Source organism: Phaenicophaeus curvirostris, chromosome 21, assembly GCF_032191515.1.
Source record: "Phaenicophaeus curvirostris isolate KB17595 chromosome 21, BPBGC_Pcur_1.0, whole genome shotgun sequence".
Lineage (NCBI taxonomy): Eukaryota > Metazoa > Chordata > Aves > Cuculiformes > Cuculidae > Phaenicophaeus > Phaenicophaeus curvirostris.
In genome coordinates, this window is record NC_091412.1 from 8,173,578 (window position 1) to 8,187,259 (window position 13,682).

At 39.3% G+C, this 13,682-nt stretch overlaps 1 protein-coding gene across 1 annotated transcript in view; it reads right to left on the minus strand.

Annotated features, from left to right (window-relative positions):
- MED13 (mediator complex subunit 13) overlaps window positions 1–13,682 on the minus strand; it is a 55,554-nt gene that overhangs the window by 21,123 nt on the left and 20,749 nt on the right. Inside the window, exons 4-9 of the mRNA XM_069874114.1 lie at window positions 8,317–8,462; window positions 7,034–7,231; window positions 5,946–6,140; window positions 4,895–5,057; window positions 4,480–4,590; window positions 2,824–3,507 (exon numbers count right to left, since the gene is read on the minus strand). Of these exons, the coding sequence (XP_069730215.1) occupies window positions 2,824–3,507; window positions 4,480–4,590; window positions 4,895–5,057; window positions 5,946–6,140; window positions 7,034–7,231; window positions 8,317–8,462 (1,497 nt within the window). The remainder of the gene's footprint in view (window positions 1–2,823; window positions 3,508–4,479; window positions 4,591–4,894; window positions 5,058–5,945; window positions 6,141–7,033; window positions 7,232–8,316; window positions 8,463–13,682) is intronic.

Consider the following 13,682-nt stretch of genomic DNA (forward strand, 5'->3'; position numbering starts at 1 on the left):
CGAAGAAACACCTCACAGTCAACAACACTGTCAAATCCATCCACACTGGTCGTTCAGGCTCAATAAAACCTTGTGTTAGACATGAACAGTGCCACGGGGCTGGCAGGGCGTCAAGCACCATCGGCACTCATGGGTGGAATAGCACTCGATGGAGTTGAGGATTTACTCCTTTCTAAACCCTGCCAAATTTACCATCAGTGGACAAAACAGCAATGGGAATGATTTTCTAGGAAAGAGGAACTAAACACCAGGAAAAATACACAGAGTGAAAGCAAGCAGCAGTTTCCAGTATTTTTGACCAACAAAAAGGAAGAGAAGTTACCAGACACTCTGGGGAAGAAAAAATATAGACTGATAGAATCATAGAATCACCAGGTTGGAAGAGACCCACCGGATCATTGAGTCCAACCATTCCCATCAATCACTAACCCATGTCCCTCAGCACCTCATCCACCCGTCCCTTAAACCCCTCCAGGGAAGGGGACACAACCCCCTCCCTGGGCAGCCTCTGCCGGTGCCCAATGACCCTTTCCTTGAAAAATTTTTTCCTAATGTCCAGCCTGACCCTCCCCTGGTGGAGCTTGAGGCCATTCCCTCTCGTCCTGTCCCCTGTCCCTTGGGAGAAAAGCCCAGCTCCCTCCTCTCCACAACCTCCTTTCAGGTAGTTGTAAAGAGCAATGAGAGCAATATGTTCAGTAAGCTGTTAAATCAAACCAGAAGCCATACAAGGAAAGATCATGTCTTGAACAGAAAAAAGAAAATTTTGAAGCCTATCTTTCTCTGTCTGGTCGGTTGAAATGAATTCAAGGCAATGTGCTAGAATTCCTATAAATGCACATCTTGAAAGAGTCAAGACATGCACCAGCTAACGTAAACCCCTAAACAGTGAACACAAGATATGGCAAGAAAATGTGCACAAGAACAGAACAACAGCTACAGCATCTTTATGTCTCCTCACAGCTTTCCTACGCAGCAAAGTCAATGTGACCCATCAGTGGCTTTCCACTGCCAGCAATGAAAAAGAAAATTAACATCAAATTTTGCCTTGTGATTAGCTGCCTCAACTCTTCTACCAAAAATTAAGCACGCTAACTCCTAAAATACAGCAATAGACTCAATAATTTGATATCAATTACATTAAGAGTCTCCTTTCACCTGAACAGGAGAAGAAAAAAAAGGTAACTCAAAAAACTCAACTCTGTTGAGTGTTTTTGGTCCAAAATAGTTACATTTTTTTTGCATGTGAGTTGACAGCAGCAACTCAAAGTGCATTCAAGATGTTTTTTTTTTTTTCCTTACAACCTTGCCATCACAACCCTAAGCCAAAGTCTGTCACTTCCTAATCCAGATCCCTCGTGTTAAGGTTAGGCTGCTATTAACAGCCCTGTCAGCACCTGCTGCTGCCCTCGACCATCCTTTTCCTGCAGCGTGCCCACACAAGGGAGTGCTGCAAGAGGGATGACAGCAAGAATTTCTTACGCAGTAAAACAGCAAAGGAGAGACAACCCACAGGCCAAGTGCTTCTGTTTCAGGTTTTTCGTTCCTATGGTGTTTTTTGTGGTCTAGGGTTTTTTTTTTTGGTGGTGATGGTCTTTTCTGGAGAGTCTGATTTTGTTTTAACTGGTAGAGAAAATACATGTTTATTTATTCTGCAGGAAAATAGAGGCCAAAAGTAAGGTTTAACACTAAAAGCACTAGTGTTACTCTTTTCCTCCACTGCCTTTAAGCTCCATAACGTATTAAAACTAAGGCAGTATCAAAAAAAGTGACCAATTCCTTTATCTTGACTGAAACAGCAGCAGAGTAGAATGCTTTAAAAGCTGGTGCTAGATAGCACTGGCTTTCAGAAATAACTTATATTTATTTAACAAACATTTTTTATATAGTTTCTAGACTACCCATACTTTATTTCAGGACAATAGTGGCTTGTGTTAAAGAAAATAAATAAATAAACATTCTCAAATACATCTCCTGTAGCTCAAAGGCTGAGGCTCTAACAAGCCTCAAGGACCTAGTCTGACTGCCCATTTCTTCAAGTTGGACAAGTTTTGTTTAATGACCGAGGGTTTCCCATATGATCTGAGGTTCAAGAGCAGTAACAGGAGGCTCGCCAGTCACCCATCTCCTTTGAAGGATAACCTCAAATCCTTAAGCCTTTTGAACACCAACACAAAGAGAATGCACCACGTGCAAGAACATCAGTTTACGTCACTTATTCCAAATAGAAGTTCTGATACTAGAAAGCAGTTGAAGCCTACATTACAGTTAACATCTTCCACGAAACCAGATTAGCTTCCTCATCATTCCCATCAGCCATTTAAAAGCCAGTTCTTCTGCATAAAGACAAGAACAGAACTGAAGCAGAAGAAACTTTATCTTTAATAGGATAAGCCTTCAGCTGAGACCATCAGTGTTTTGCTCATGTAACGAAGAAAGTAAATATCAAAATGAGGATTTGGTTTTGGTGGGTTTTGGTTTGTTGTGGGCAGGAAGGGAAGATTTTCAGTCCCAAATAGGCTACGGGTTAATTTTACAGTACCAAAAGAAACTTCATTGACATCTGCTAAATGAAAGTTCTAATGAGAAAAGGCTGGAAAGTCTTACTACACACCTGACCACGCTGCATACTCCCATTTCACAAGTATTATCCTCTTGCAAATGGAGAGCACAGATAGTTACGCTCATACACTCAGCATTACTGCTCAAGCTGATGAGAACATTACGTTTCAGTGACAAGCGTGCTTCTAACAAGAAATTACTGCCTTCAGCCTTTCAGTTTCCTCACTTTCTCCCATTATTACTATAGTGTTAAGCACTACTTACTCTGTAACTGATGTTACATTTTCCTGTCCAGCAGGTATTACTGGATCATCTCTTAACTTATCACTTGGAAGCTGAGGTGGTAAGAATTCCACATCCTTTTTCTTTGGAACTTTATAATACCTCCAAGTAGTATCAGCTTCATCTTCCTCCAAATTCACTGCAGTACCAACATACATTGTAGGCTCTATAACTTCAGGAAACGGAGCTGGAAAGGGCTGAGACAAGCCATCAAGTCTGTCTTCCATTGTTTTTGTGGGAACCAAGGGATCTGGTGTTGGCATCTGGTAGAAATGTTGACTCTGAGGAGTAGAAGGAGCTTTAGCTACCCCTTCATCGACTACGTCACATGGGTGAGGACTAAGTGGTGGCGGCTGAGGTGAATTTGCCATTTCAGCATTATGCATCTGAGGAGTCTTTGCTACATCATTAGTTCGGATATTTGAAAATCTCACTTGACTGTCTGGTGCAGTCATCACAAGCCTCTGACTTGCTGAATCTGCCTCCATGGCAACATCATCACTGATAGAGACACGATGATGAAAAGGAGTCAAAGGGCGTTTCTGTGGCTTATCCCCTTTGTCTTGCTTCTCATTTGTCTTGTGCTTCGGAGCCGCTTGCTGTTGTTGGCCCACAGGTGGTGCCTGCCCCTGCTGACCCGAATTTCTTGGTTTGAGATTTTTGTGCCTGCAGAATTAATACAGGGGAAAATACTTTATGTTAATCTGTCAAATATGTCTATCACATTCTTTTTCACTAGATAAGAACCAGCTTCTAAGCCATTAACCAGCCAATTATGAAAGTCTGAAACGGACACCGCTCTGAAGTGAAACTGCCTCTTTCTGACCACAACTTAATTTGAATGACTTGACTAGCGTGGCAAGATTTTAGAATAACGTTTTAGAAAAACTGGACAAGCTGTCCTATGAGCCACACACACATAATCCTCATAACTGAAGGCTGTATTTTATTACTGCTTTTAACAGATAGTCATATGAACATGTCACTCGACTTCTGCCAATACTGATGAATCACAGCAGAACAACACGTGAATTAGCGAATGACTTCTTAAATTCAAGCATCGATACTAACCAATAGTGCTGCTCAAGCCTCTGTGGGCTAAGAATTGGAAAATTAATATCGAGAATCTAGAAGACAAACTCAGTGCTACAAAAGCATCAGAAAGTAAAGCAGGTTTGAGTTTTATTTTTTCCATATTCTTCAAGACACAATGCTACAATCATCTTGCTGTTTATTAACAGCTTTCTTCCTTCAAGGCTAATGCCACAGCACACTAGAAAAGGTTCTTAATTCCTAGCTCAATAAGCATTTCCTTTCCATTGCAGCCCAAGAAAGATACCCATGAGGTCATTTCTACTTATATACAGGCTGGAGGAATTCCAGCCCAGGACACAGGAATGGTCACTGACCTGCCAGTAGGTCCACCCAGATGATTTACGTGAGTAAAAACTCTGCGTTATCTTATTGGGCAGAGTTTCAAGACCTACAATGACATTTAGGATACAAGATACAAATTTTTTTACAGCTTTCCTACAAAAGCTGTTGCTTAATCACTCCTAAAGGAGCCATCCAAGCCCTCTCCTGAGCACTTCAATCTCAGTGTACGTTGTTGGACTGCAGGTTTGCCAAGTACTGTACCTTGAACAATTGCAATTTGTCCTTTGCGTGGCTTCAACAAAATCCCAGGATGCTACCTTGTCAGCTGTCTCTTCATCACACAAGCCATTTGATGTAGCAGAATACTTCCTCCTACGATTCAATATCAGGAGAGTTATTTGGGATCAACATATGTTCTCCCCTTATCTTCTGTCAAACCTCAGGAACAGTTTTGTGACACAGGAGTCAGCAAAGAAATTGTAAATAGCCTTTTACTAACATATTAAACTAAGAACTAAAACTAGGAGTTAGAAACAAATTAGCTTTTTTGATATGTTTTATTACTAAGAGTAAAGCACCTTCTACTAGCACTCAGCATCTTGAACAGAACTACGTTCTACAAGGAACACGCACAAGATCCCATGGGTATTTTTAGCTTCACAAAATGAGTACGTACTTGTTCTGTGCTCTGTTTATATTGCATTCTTGCCAAACTCTGTCCACCACTTGATTGGCCAGCTTTCTAGGTATTTTGCCACCATGATGACTAGTACTGTCTGAGATAAATCCATCAGAAACTGAAGAAAACTTCACCCATTTCTGGGCAGATTGAGCATCAACTGAAAAGCAGCACCAGAAGAAAGAGTTTTAGGCAGTGCAGGGACATACTCACAACCACTATTATTCCAATTCAACCATCACAAGGACATCTTAGTAAGAAAAGTATCTTCTTAATTCAATGTTAGGAAATAGAAACAAACAGAAAATTTAGCATAGTAGCAAGTGATTATAACATAGTTCCCACTCATAGGAAAAAAAAGTAACACTATATATGGTTATGTTTTAACTAGGCTGGCATTATCTTCCAAGACAATATAGACCTGAAAAAGAAAATAACTTGAGCAAAACAAATTTAACAGTATTATTAAAAAACGGGTAAAAGACGACCTTGGGGAATAAAACAAACAAACAAAACCTCTCCTGCATAAGAACAACTGTACGTAAAGCCACCTGAAACTACCAGTGAGCCTTATCCACTTTGATTTAAAGTGGTTTACCATAACCACTACTCACATGCAGTTCAGAGGGCGCACAGCCTCACTGGAAACTGAACTACAAACATACTTCCTTGGATGGTGAAAAAGGCTGAAAATATCACCTTGCTTACTAAAAACCAAGATGCACAAAGAGGTTTATAAAGCTTTGCCACAATACATACATGCATACATTCACACAGAGAAAAAAAAAAAAGCCAAAAACTTGACCACAGAAACTAAGTACTGGATAACAAGGATCAGGCACAAAAGCAATCGCCACTTCTGCAACTTTTGCCCACAGCTAAACAATAAAAATTGGTTTTACTGTAACAGACTTATTACTAAAAAACATGATTTTTGGTTAACAAGTCAGTTGTACAGAGAACATCTGAACCCTTTCCAAACGCTGCTAGATTTAAAGGAAAAGCCATCAAAATTATTTCCCAGATGTAGAAGCTAATTTTATTATACCTGTTTGAACTTCCTCTGGGGATGTCGGTGGAGTCAGAGTTACTGAAGACATGGCAGGATCTCTTGTGGAAGCAGGCACTTGGTGGACACCCAAGCAAGTAGTTGAACAGTGAGATGCCCCTACAGTACTGGGAGCAGGGATGTCTGTCTGAGGAACCAGAACGAAGCATGCTGGGTACACCATTCGCACACCAGCTGAAAAAAAAAAGAACAAATCAATTTCACAGTTTCCCAAAAGCTTACATTTAAATTCGTCAACAAATGGATCACTTCATCAGTCAGTCATAAGTTTACTGATCCTTTCTACCTCTTAATAAAGCATTATCCTTGGGACAAAAGTCACTTTTGCCACTCTCCTCACTACTTGATGATTTGCTTTCGACAGAAGATCTGGATGAATGAATATAAAGGGCTTTGTATATACAGGCAGCGACAGCTCTGGCATCTACAAGCTACTAGTTCCTTCTGTAGTTTTGTTTTATAACTGAGAACATACTTCTTAGTATCACGTAAAACTAACAATATTCCCCTCCCCATCATCACCGGGGTCTCCAGCCTTCACTGTAATACAAGCTTGTAGCACTCATTACAGAGAAATGATTACATTAGTTGGCAAATCAAAGGTCAATAGCCCACAGCAGAGAAACAAACTACTGCGTCCCAGGGGTTTAGATTTTAGGAACAGCAGCAGATAAATGCAGTGCCTGAGTACATTAAGTTCTCCAGCACTGCGTTTTTGAAGACATCCCTGAAAGGCACGTCTGTTCCATTTGAATTTGCACAGAATCTGAAACAGTACAACATGCTTTTGATGCATCTCAGATGTCAATAGGACTTTTTTTATCATCTTTTTTTATTTATTTTAAAAACAAACTTGCTTTTCAGGACACAAAGGAAAACACCTCCTTACTAGCAGGTCTGCAAAACCCACCTTAAGCAGCAACTCATTTTAGATAAGCCTGAGCATTAAACAGAAAAACAGAAGGCCAACAGTAGTTGCAAAAAGATTAAAACATTTCACATTCAGAATTTTGCAGACCTAACCAGCCAGTGTATTTCAGTAATGAAAAGGTAACCAGAACACTCACCAACAAGGACTTCAACAGCAGCTAAAGAATCATCCTCCCAATCCATTTCTTCTTGTTTGTCTTCAGATCCCTCCTTCAAGTTAGATGTGACAGGATAGAATTGTTTCCATTCACCGATAAGCTTCTTTGTCGATGAATCAGAAAGCTTGAATGATTGCCCTGTGAGCGTGCCATTTAATCCAAAGGGACTTAGAATAACTAAAAAGACAAATAAAAATACATCGGAGATTGTGTTCTGGTTAGATCTTCTCTTCCTCGCTGAAACAGCATGACTTATTTCAGCCACATCAAATAAACAACTTGCCATCAGTAAGTCAGAACACACCCTGATCACATTTTACTGTCCTGCACAAGCTGTTGGAAATAGGTGCACATTGTTAAATGTACGTGCGCTTGAGGAATCAAGGTACCATAATTACAAATCAATCTATTTAAACCAGCAACAAGCAAGTCTTCACCTTGGCTAGCAAGGAGTCTGAAATATGCAGGTGGGATAACAGAACAGTATTTCAAATTCTGACGTAGCTAAGGTGTTTCCTCATCCTTTCATTCTGCTTGGTACAGTTGCAACAACTACGTATACATGTGTATATATATACAGGGAAATAATCTGTTTCATGTTTGGTCTTGTCCATATTAGGAAAGCGCAGCTGCTGTTACATTGCATTCAAAAAAGTACGTTTGGACACGGAGCATTAATAAACAAGGGCCTGTGTGGCCATGCAGGAGAACCCATTTCAATAGCCAACACAAGTGTGCCTATGACAGGGAACGACCAAACAGCCAACTAACCAGACTCAGGCCCCATCATTTCTTTGTCTTCGAGAGCATAGCCTGCATCTGCTGGTGGAACCAAAGGAATTTGCAGGCAAGGAAGAGCCAAATAAGAAGAGGGAGGGGGAGTGATTAGGTTAAGTACGTTGAGTCAGAATGGATCTCCAAAAGAGGGGTTGATGAAGATACGTGGAGGTTATAAAGCTTGTTGAAAAAGCAAAATATTGAAGTTACCAATAGGACAGTACTTGGAAATTAAGTTTATTGCATTATGAAGACAAATTATTTGGCTACATGCCAAGAGATGAATATGGAAATAATCCACCTGCAGAGCTGAGACACACCAAATGGCTTCTGACTATGTCAAGACAGGGGACGTAACGGGGAACATGTAATTAATACAAAACAAATAGAGCCTCTGCTCCCACTTCCAGTCTTTGCCAGGAGTCGTCTGAGCAGCTCAAAGGGTTGATTCATTTTAACGCTCCCTACTGACTGGCAAAACCCACCTTGAAACGGGCTGTTGGACTGCTGGGCGAGAGTGAGATGTTCTTCACTAAGCAGGTACACAGGCTGATGCTGACTGATCTCCACACTGGTGCAAACGTTGCTGTCTCCATGTAAGAAGAAGGTGAAAGAGCAGGACAAGTGCTCACTGGGGAAAGAAAAAGATTCTTAAGTACAGACTTATTTTAAGTTAATGATCTTTTCACTTGTTTGAAGGCATTTCCTCCCAGATTACTAATTAATGAAGTAACCAAAAAAAAACTTCTATTAAATATCAAAAAACTGCTACATACATGTTCCCTTGGAGCATTACAAAGAATTCCAGCATTAGAGACAGAAACATAGATGAATCAGTTTGAAAACTTAATATCTGTTGTTTTCTATCTCCTAAGACTGCCATTTCATATTTTGAGGTCTGGAGAGAATTTAACACACATTTTTTTCTGCAAGACAAACCAAAACCTATAAAAATATTTCTGAACAGATTATTAATTTTAATGAGGTCATATCTAGGTTCTGTCACAGATCCACTAAGGAGAATTTATATTTTAAGACTTATATTTAATACTACCCAACAAGTCACCTATTTAAAAGCAGGAAAAAGAATGGCAACAGCTTTGAGAAGTGTTGGGTTTGGGTTTTTTTTAAATTTAATTTAATCTTAACACTCCTGAAGCCAATCAAGTAATACAAGTGAAATCCCATACCTACACACAAAAGGGAAGATACAATCAATTAAAAAAAAAACAAAGGTTAAGTCATTGTTAATTAAAGTAATTAAAGCAAGCATCAATGTTTAATATCCAGTCCTTCACTAAGAGCTTCTCTCAGTCCAGAAAGTTTTAGAAAAAAAAAAATAGAGCCCCATGCAATAAAAAACACTGCAACAAACTTACCTCCTTTGTATAACTGAATTAAATGCTACGTTCAGTGCCCTACACAGTTACTAGTTAGGACCTCAATGAAATCTTCCACCGCCAAAGATCACGCTTCAGAGACTTCCCAGTTTTTGCAGCTCTACTAGCTGTTGTTTTGTTACAAAAATACAGATAAACTCCTGCAAGTACTATTATCAAAATATTTTATGTTTCAACAGAATCAATTCAGTGGGTTATGCAAAATATATTTTACCAGATTTAATTAAAGGGCAGGAATAGAGCAGGAAGGCAAAAATAGCAATCCCTGCCAGGACACCGCAGCAGCAGTGCATCTTCATATCCAGCTTTTTCATTCTAAAGAAGTTGTACAGGCCCAGTAATTTTCAGTTATATTAGCTACAAGTTATCTCAAGTGTCTGCCAGACTAATAGACTCCCACAGGGAAAGAACAGATGTTTAAAAGCAAGAAGATGCTATTCACATTGGACATTAAATTAGGTCCACCATCTCAGTAAGAGAAGAATGAAAGCCAATGAAAAACATGAATGAAAGCCCTTAAAAATATACCTAACTACTGAACAGAGGACAAATCCTCTGTAAGGGTGGGAGCAACAAGCACCAGCTCCGTCTCAGGGAAAAAAAAAAAAAGAAACAAGTTAAAGGGACCAGATTAAATTAAGTCAGGCAAAATAGTAGATATTTGCAAGGTCAAATGGAAAAGACACTCCATGAGCTATGGTAGCCTAAAAAGGCCGTATGAACGCAATACCACTGTTTCCCAAAAAAATAAAACTGGACCCCATCAACTAATGCCCAGGGTCATACGGGTGCTCTCCAACCTCGTGAAATGTTTGCATGTCTTAGTCTGCAGCACGGAAATGTTTTGTATTCTTAAAAATTTACAGACAACACTCCGGGGCATGAAGAACTGACAGACTGCAAGCACCCCAGCAGCTCTCTTCACATGCAGCCTCCACAGCTGCAACTACTGCACATCTTTAGTGTCATCTCCAAGGTGTCTCCTTCCTCCACAGCAGCTAAATGGTGGGATGGTACAATTTCTGGAATTGGCACAGTACGTTCAATATACGGAAATGGGTATAAATCAGTTCAGTGAGTCTCTCCCCACAGACTCCAAGAGCAGCCACCAAGGCTCACGACAATGAGGAGAAAGAAGACTTCAGTGTCGAACACACAGCTTTGTCTACCCATAGATTTAAAATTAGGGGCCTAAAACACTTCAAGGATGACAGAACCCACAAACTGTTCAAGGAGGAACAGGAAGTGCAGCACGTTTTGTATTACAGTAACTTCAAGCTGCCCATGAAGTGAACTCAATGAGGAACTGCTCAGAGTGGCTGGGCTTTGGCTGAGGCTTAACAGTCTTCAAGGTGCACCACGGCTGCTGGAGGGAGACTGATCTGATTTTTGGTTTTAAAGCCAGGATCCAGACACAGGAGTGAATTATCGCTACTCACTGACAACTACTTAGCACAACCGCTTCAGTTATCCAACTCCGGACAGACTACTCCCCACAGCTGAATCGACGTACTGCTCAGGAATCCCAGTAAAGCCAGTTCCCAAAATGCAGCTAAGCATCTTGTTGATGATTTTCAAGTTCAAGTGAAGTCACAGTTAGCAAACGTCACTGAATTCGTATATGCAAATTTGATTAAACTTTAATCCTTATGCAAATAGCTGAAAAGTGACTTTAAATTTTGATTTTGTTTTTAAATCATATTGGATGGTTTCAGGTGAAAGAGTGGACAGTGTTCTTAGACCAGGGAGGCAAAATTTAGAAATAAAAGCACATATTCTCTAAATACACTTCAGGTGCAATTAAGCTATGTCTCTTGTTAGCACCACGTTATCACACATATCAAGGAGAGACAACTGTAGCATAACCTGATGGAATTCAGATAAACCAAAACAGAGGTATCAGCACGATAACAGAAAACACTTCAATTCATTACACCAAAACCTGTCCCAAGTAGTAGCAAGGAAAGTTCAAGGTCATCATGCAAAAGCCAAATCTTAAAAAAACCACCCCCCTAAATTGGAACTCTCTCCCCCCAGTAACCCCTCAGCAGGGGAGAAGGTTCCAACAAACTAATGAAGTAGAGGAGCAGCCTCTCTTGTCACTGACAACACCTACCCAGAGCACACCTCTAGAGTTCATTCCAGAAAATCCACACAGGATAGAATTTTCACTAATCCTGGTTATAAATTTAAGTGTTAAGCAGTAAAAAGATGCATATCACCTTGAGGTTTTGCTTCAGCACTTTCAGACATTTTATGTACAATAAGGGAATATTGTTTCATAGTAGAAATACACAGCAAGAACAGCGCTGTCCTTAAAAACAAGTGCTTGCAGTATGTCCTGAAAACATGGGTCACCCTTAAATGAAAGGCAAAAACATGAAAGGCAAAACTAACACTTCATATTCTCAAAGACAGCATTAAATTCCTTCCTAGCTAGTCATGCTCAGCCACTATTTCTTCACATTTAACATAATTTCTGTTGGGTTACAAAACTTTAGGAAATACCAATGCATGTGAAATAATCGCAAGAAATACAATGAAGAAGCCTAAAAAAAGAATAATAAAAAAATCAATCCCCTTCTGAAGCTCTTTGCAAGGGAGTGGAGAAAAGGAGGGAGGAAAACAAAGAACTAGAGGTCTAAGTAACTGGATGCCCTTACATACACCAGTTTGTGGATTTAGCCAGAAACACTATAAATATGCATGCTTTTTACTGTCTTATTTAAAAATTAATAAATTTGTACATTCTACAATTCCTTAAGTTTCCAGAGACTGGTTGCTAATACACAATGCCAACCTCAGTTTAGGAGGATCTTCTCAAAACTTACCATAATCCATTAAATGTACATATTTATATATTCACACACATATACATCTATCTCCACTACATCTCTAAGTCCTTCTCTCCTATTCTCAACATCTCATCTCACAGTCAAAAATCCTAATCAAGCAAAAAAAATTACCTACTTATCACTTTGGGATAAATAGGCAAATTACCTTTACAATCCAGTCAAGGACACAGTAACAGAAAGAAAGCTGGTGGTTTCCTGCCTGCTAACAGAGTTCCTCCTCTGATTTTATTTGCAGACATTTTCTGAAGTAGCTCGGAAGATCACTAGATAATTTGTGCAGAACATCTCATGACTGAAATACAAAAAAAACTCTATACCTCAATGCTGACAACTTTCACCCTGCATACAGAGAGAAGCAGTGAAGTCCTAAAAGTGCACATGAAACAAAACAATGATAGCTTATTTAAAGCTTGTATCAATATCTTCCTTTTCTTTTTTTGTTTTATGCTTTGAAAACTATGATCGGGTATTGTTGCATGCGCATACATAAGAGATAAGAGCAAAGGACAGAATTTTACGAGAAAATTCTGTAAACAAAACCCTAGTTCTCCCGAAACTGTCACTCTCTTGCCTGACCATGAATATGAAGTTACTCCATTAAGATTTCTAATGAACTTTAATTTCATTAAAGTCCCAATCACAGAATTTAAATATCAATAATCCGGTTTCCAACTGATTTCTGAATAGAGATGTTATGAAGTGTCTTCAGAACAAGTATTCTTTATGAATTTTTATGCGAACATACCAGAATTCAAACGGAATAAGTTCTAATACTGAAAGGAAGTGGAAAAAAGGGGGGGAAAAGGAAGAAAAAAAAAAAAGGAAAGAAACAACAAAAAAAAAAGAGAGAGTGTCTTTGGAAGTAATGCTGTTTCAAGCAACCTTCAGTCCTTATAGTCCCTTAAAATACATTAGTATAAAAACCATTTTGACTCCCCCATGCTCCTTTTTCACTCTAGTCATACAAAACAAAGATGTTTTGATTCAGAGACAAAGGATGATGACTATGTGAAAAGAAACAGAAACTGATGTGGACAACTCCAATACAATTTCCACTTCTACCTTTGTAAGAGAAACTGAAGGGTAGGAAGGGAAAGCGTTTTATAAATAAAATTTACATATACACGAGGTTTCTACGTCTGCATCAGCAAATCTGAAAATACCTCCTTGATAAAAAGGTAATTAATTAGGTCCAGGTTTTACCTCCACATTAGTACTTACGTAGAGCTTTATATCTTCAAAGTGCTTCACAAACATTAGCTGCATTAGAACCTCACTAATCCTCACTTCACTAGATTGTATACTTCAAATCAGAACTAGGGCTGAAAGGCAGGGAGACTGAACAACAGAAGAAGCAACAAGGAAGCCTCCAACTAAAAACCCCTATAGCACATTCAAGAGTAAATTTAAAACAGCATCCAAACGTCTCAGCTGAAACAGAATGGGGCAGGGGAGCGGTGTTTTGGTTTTTTTGTTTGGCTGGTTTTGTTTTGAGTGGGTTTTTTTTCCTTTTGTTTTTAATGTAATTACTATCTTGTGTTTTCCCAGTTTGTCTTTGAAAATTACTTCTGAGTTGAACCAAATGTAGCTTACAAA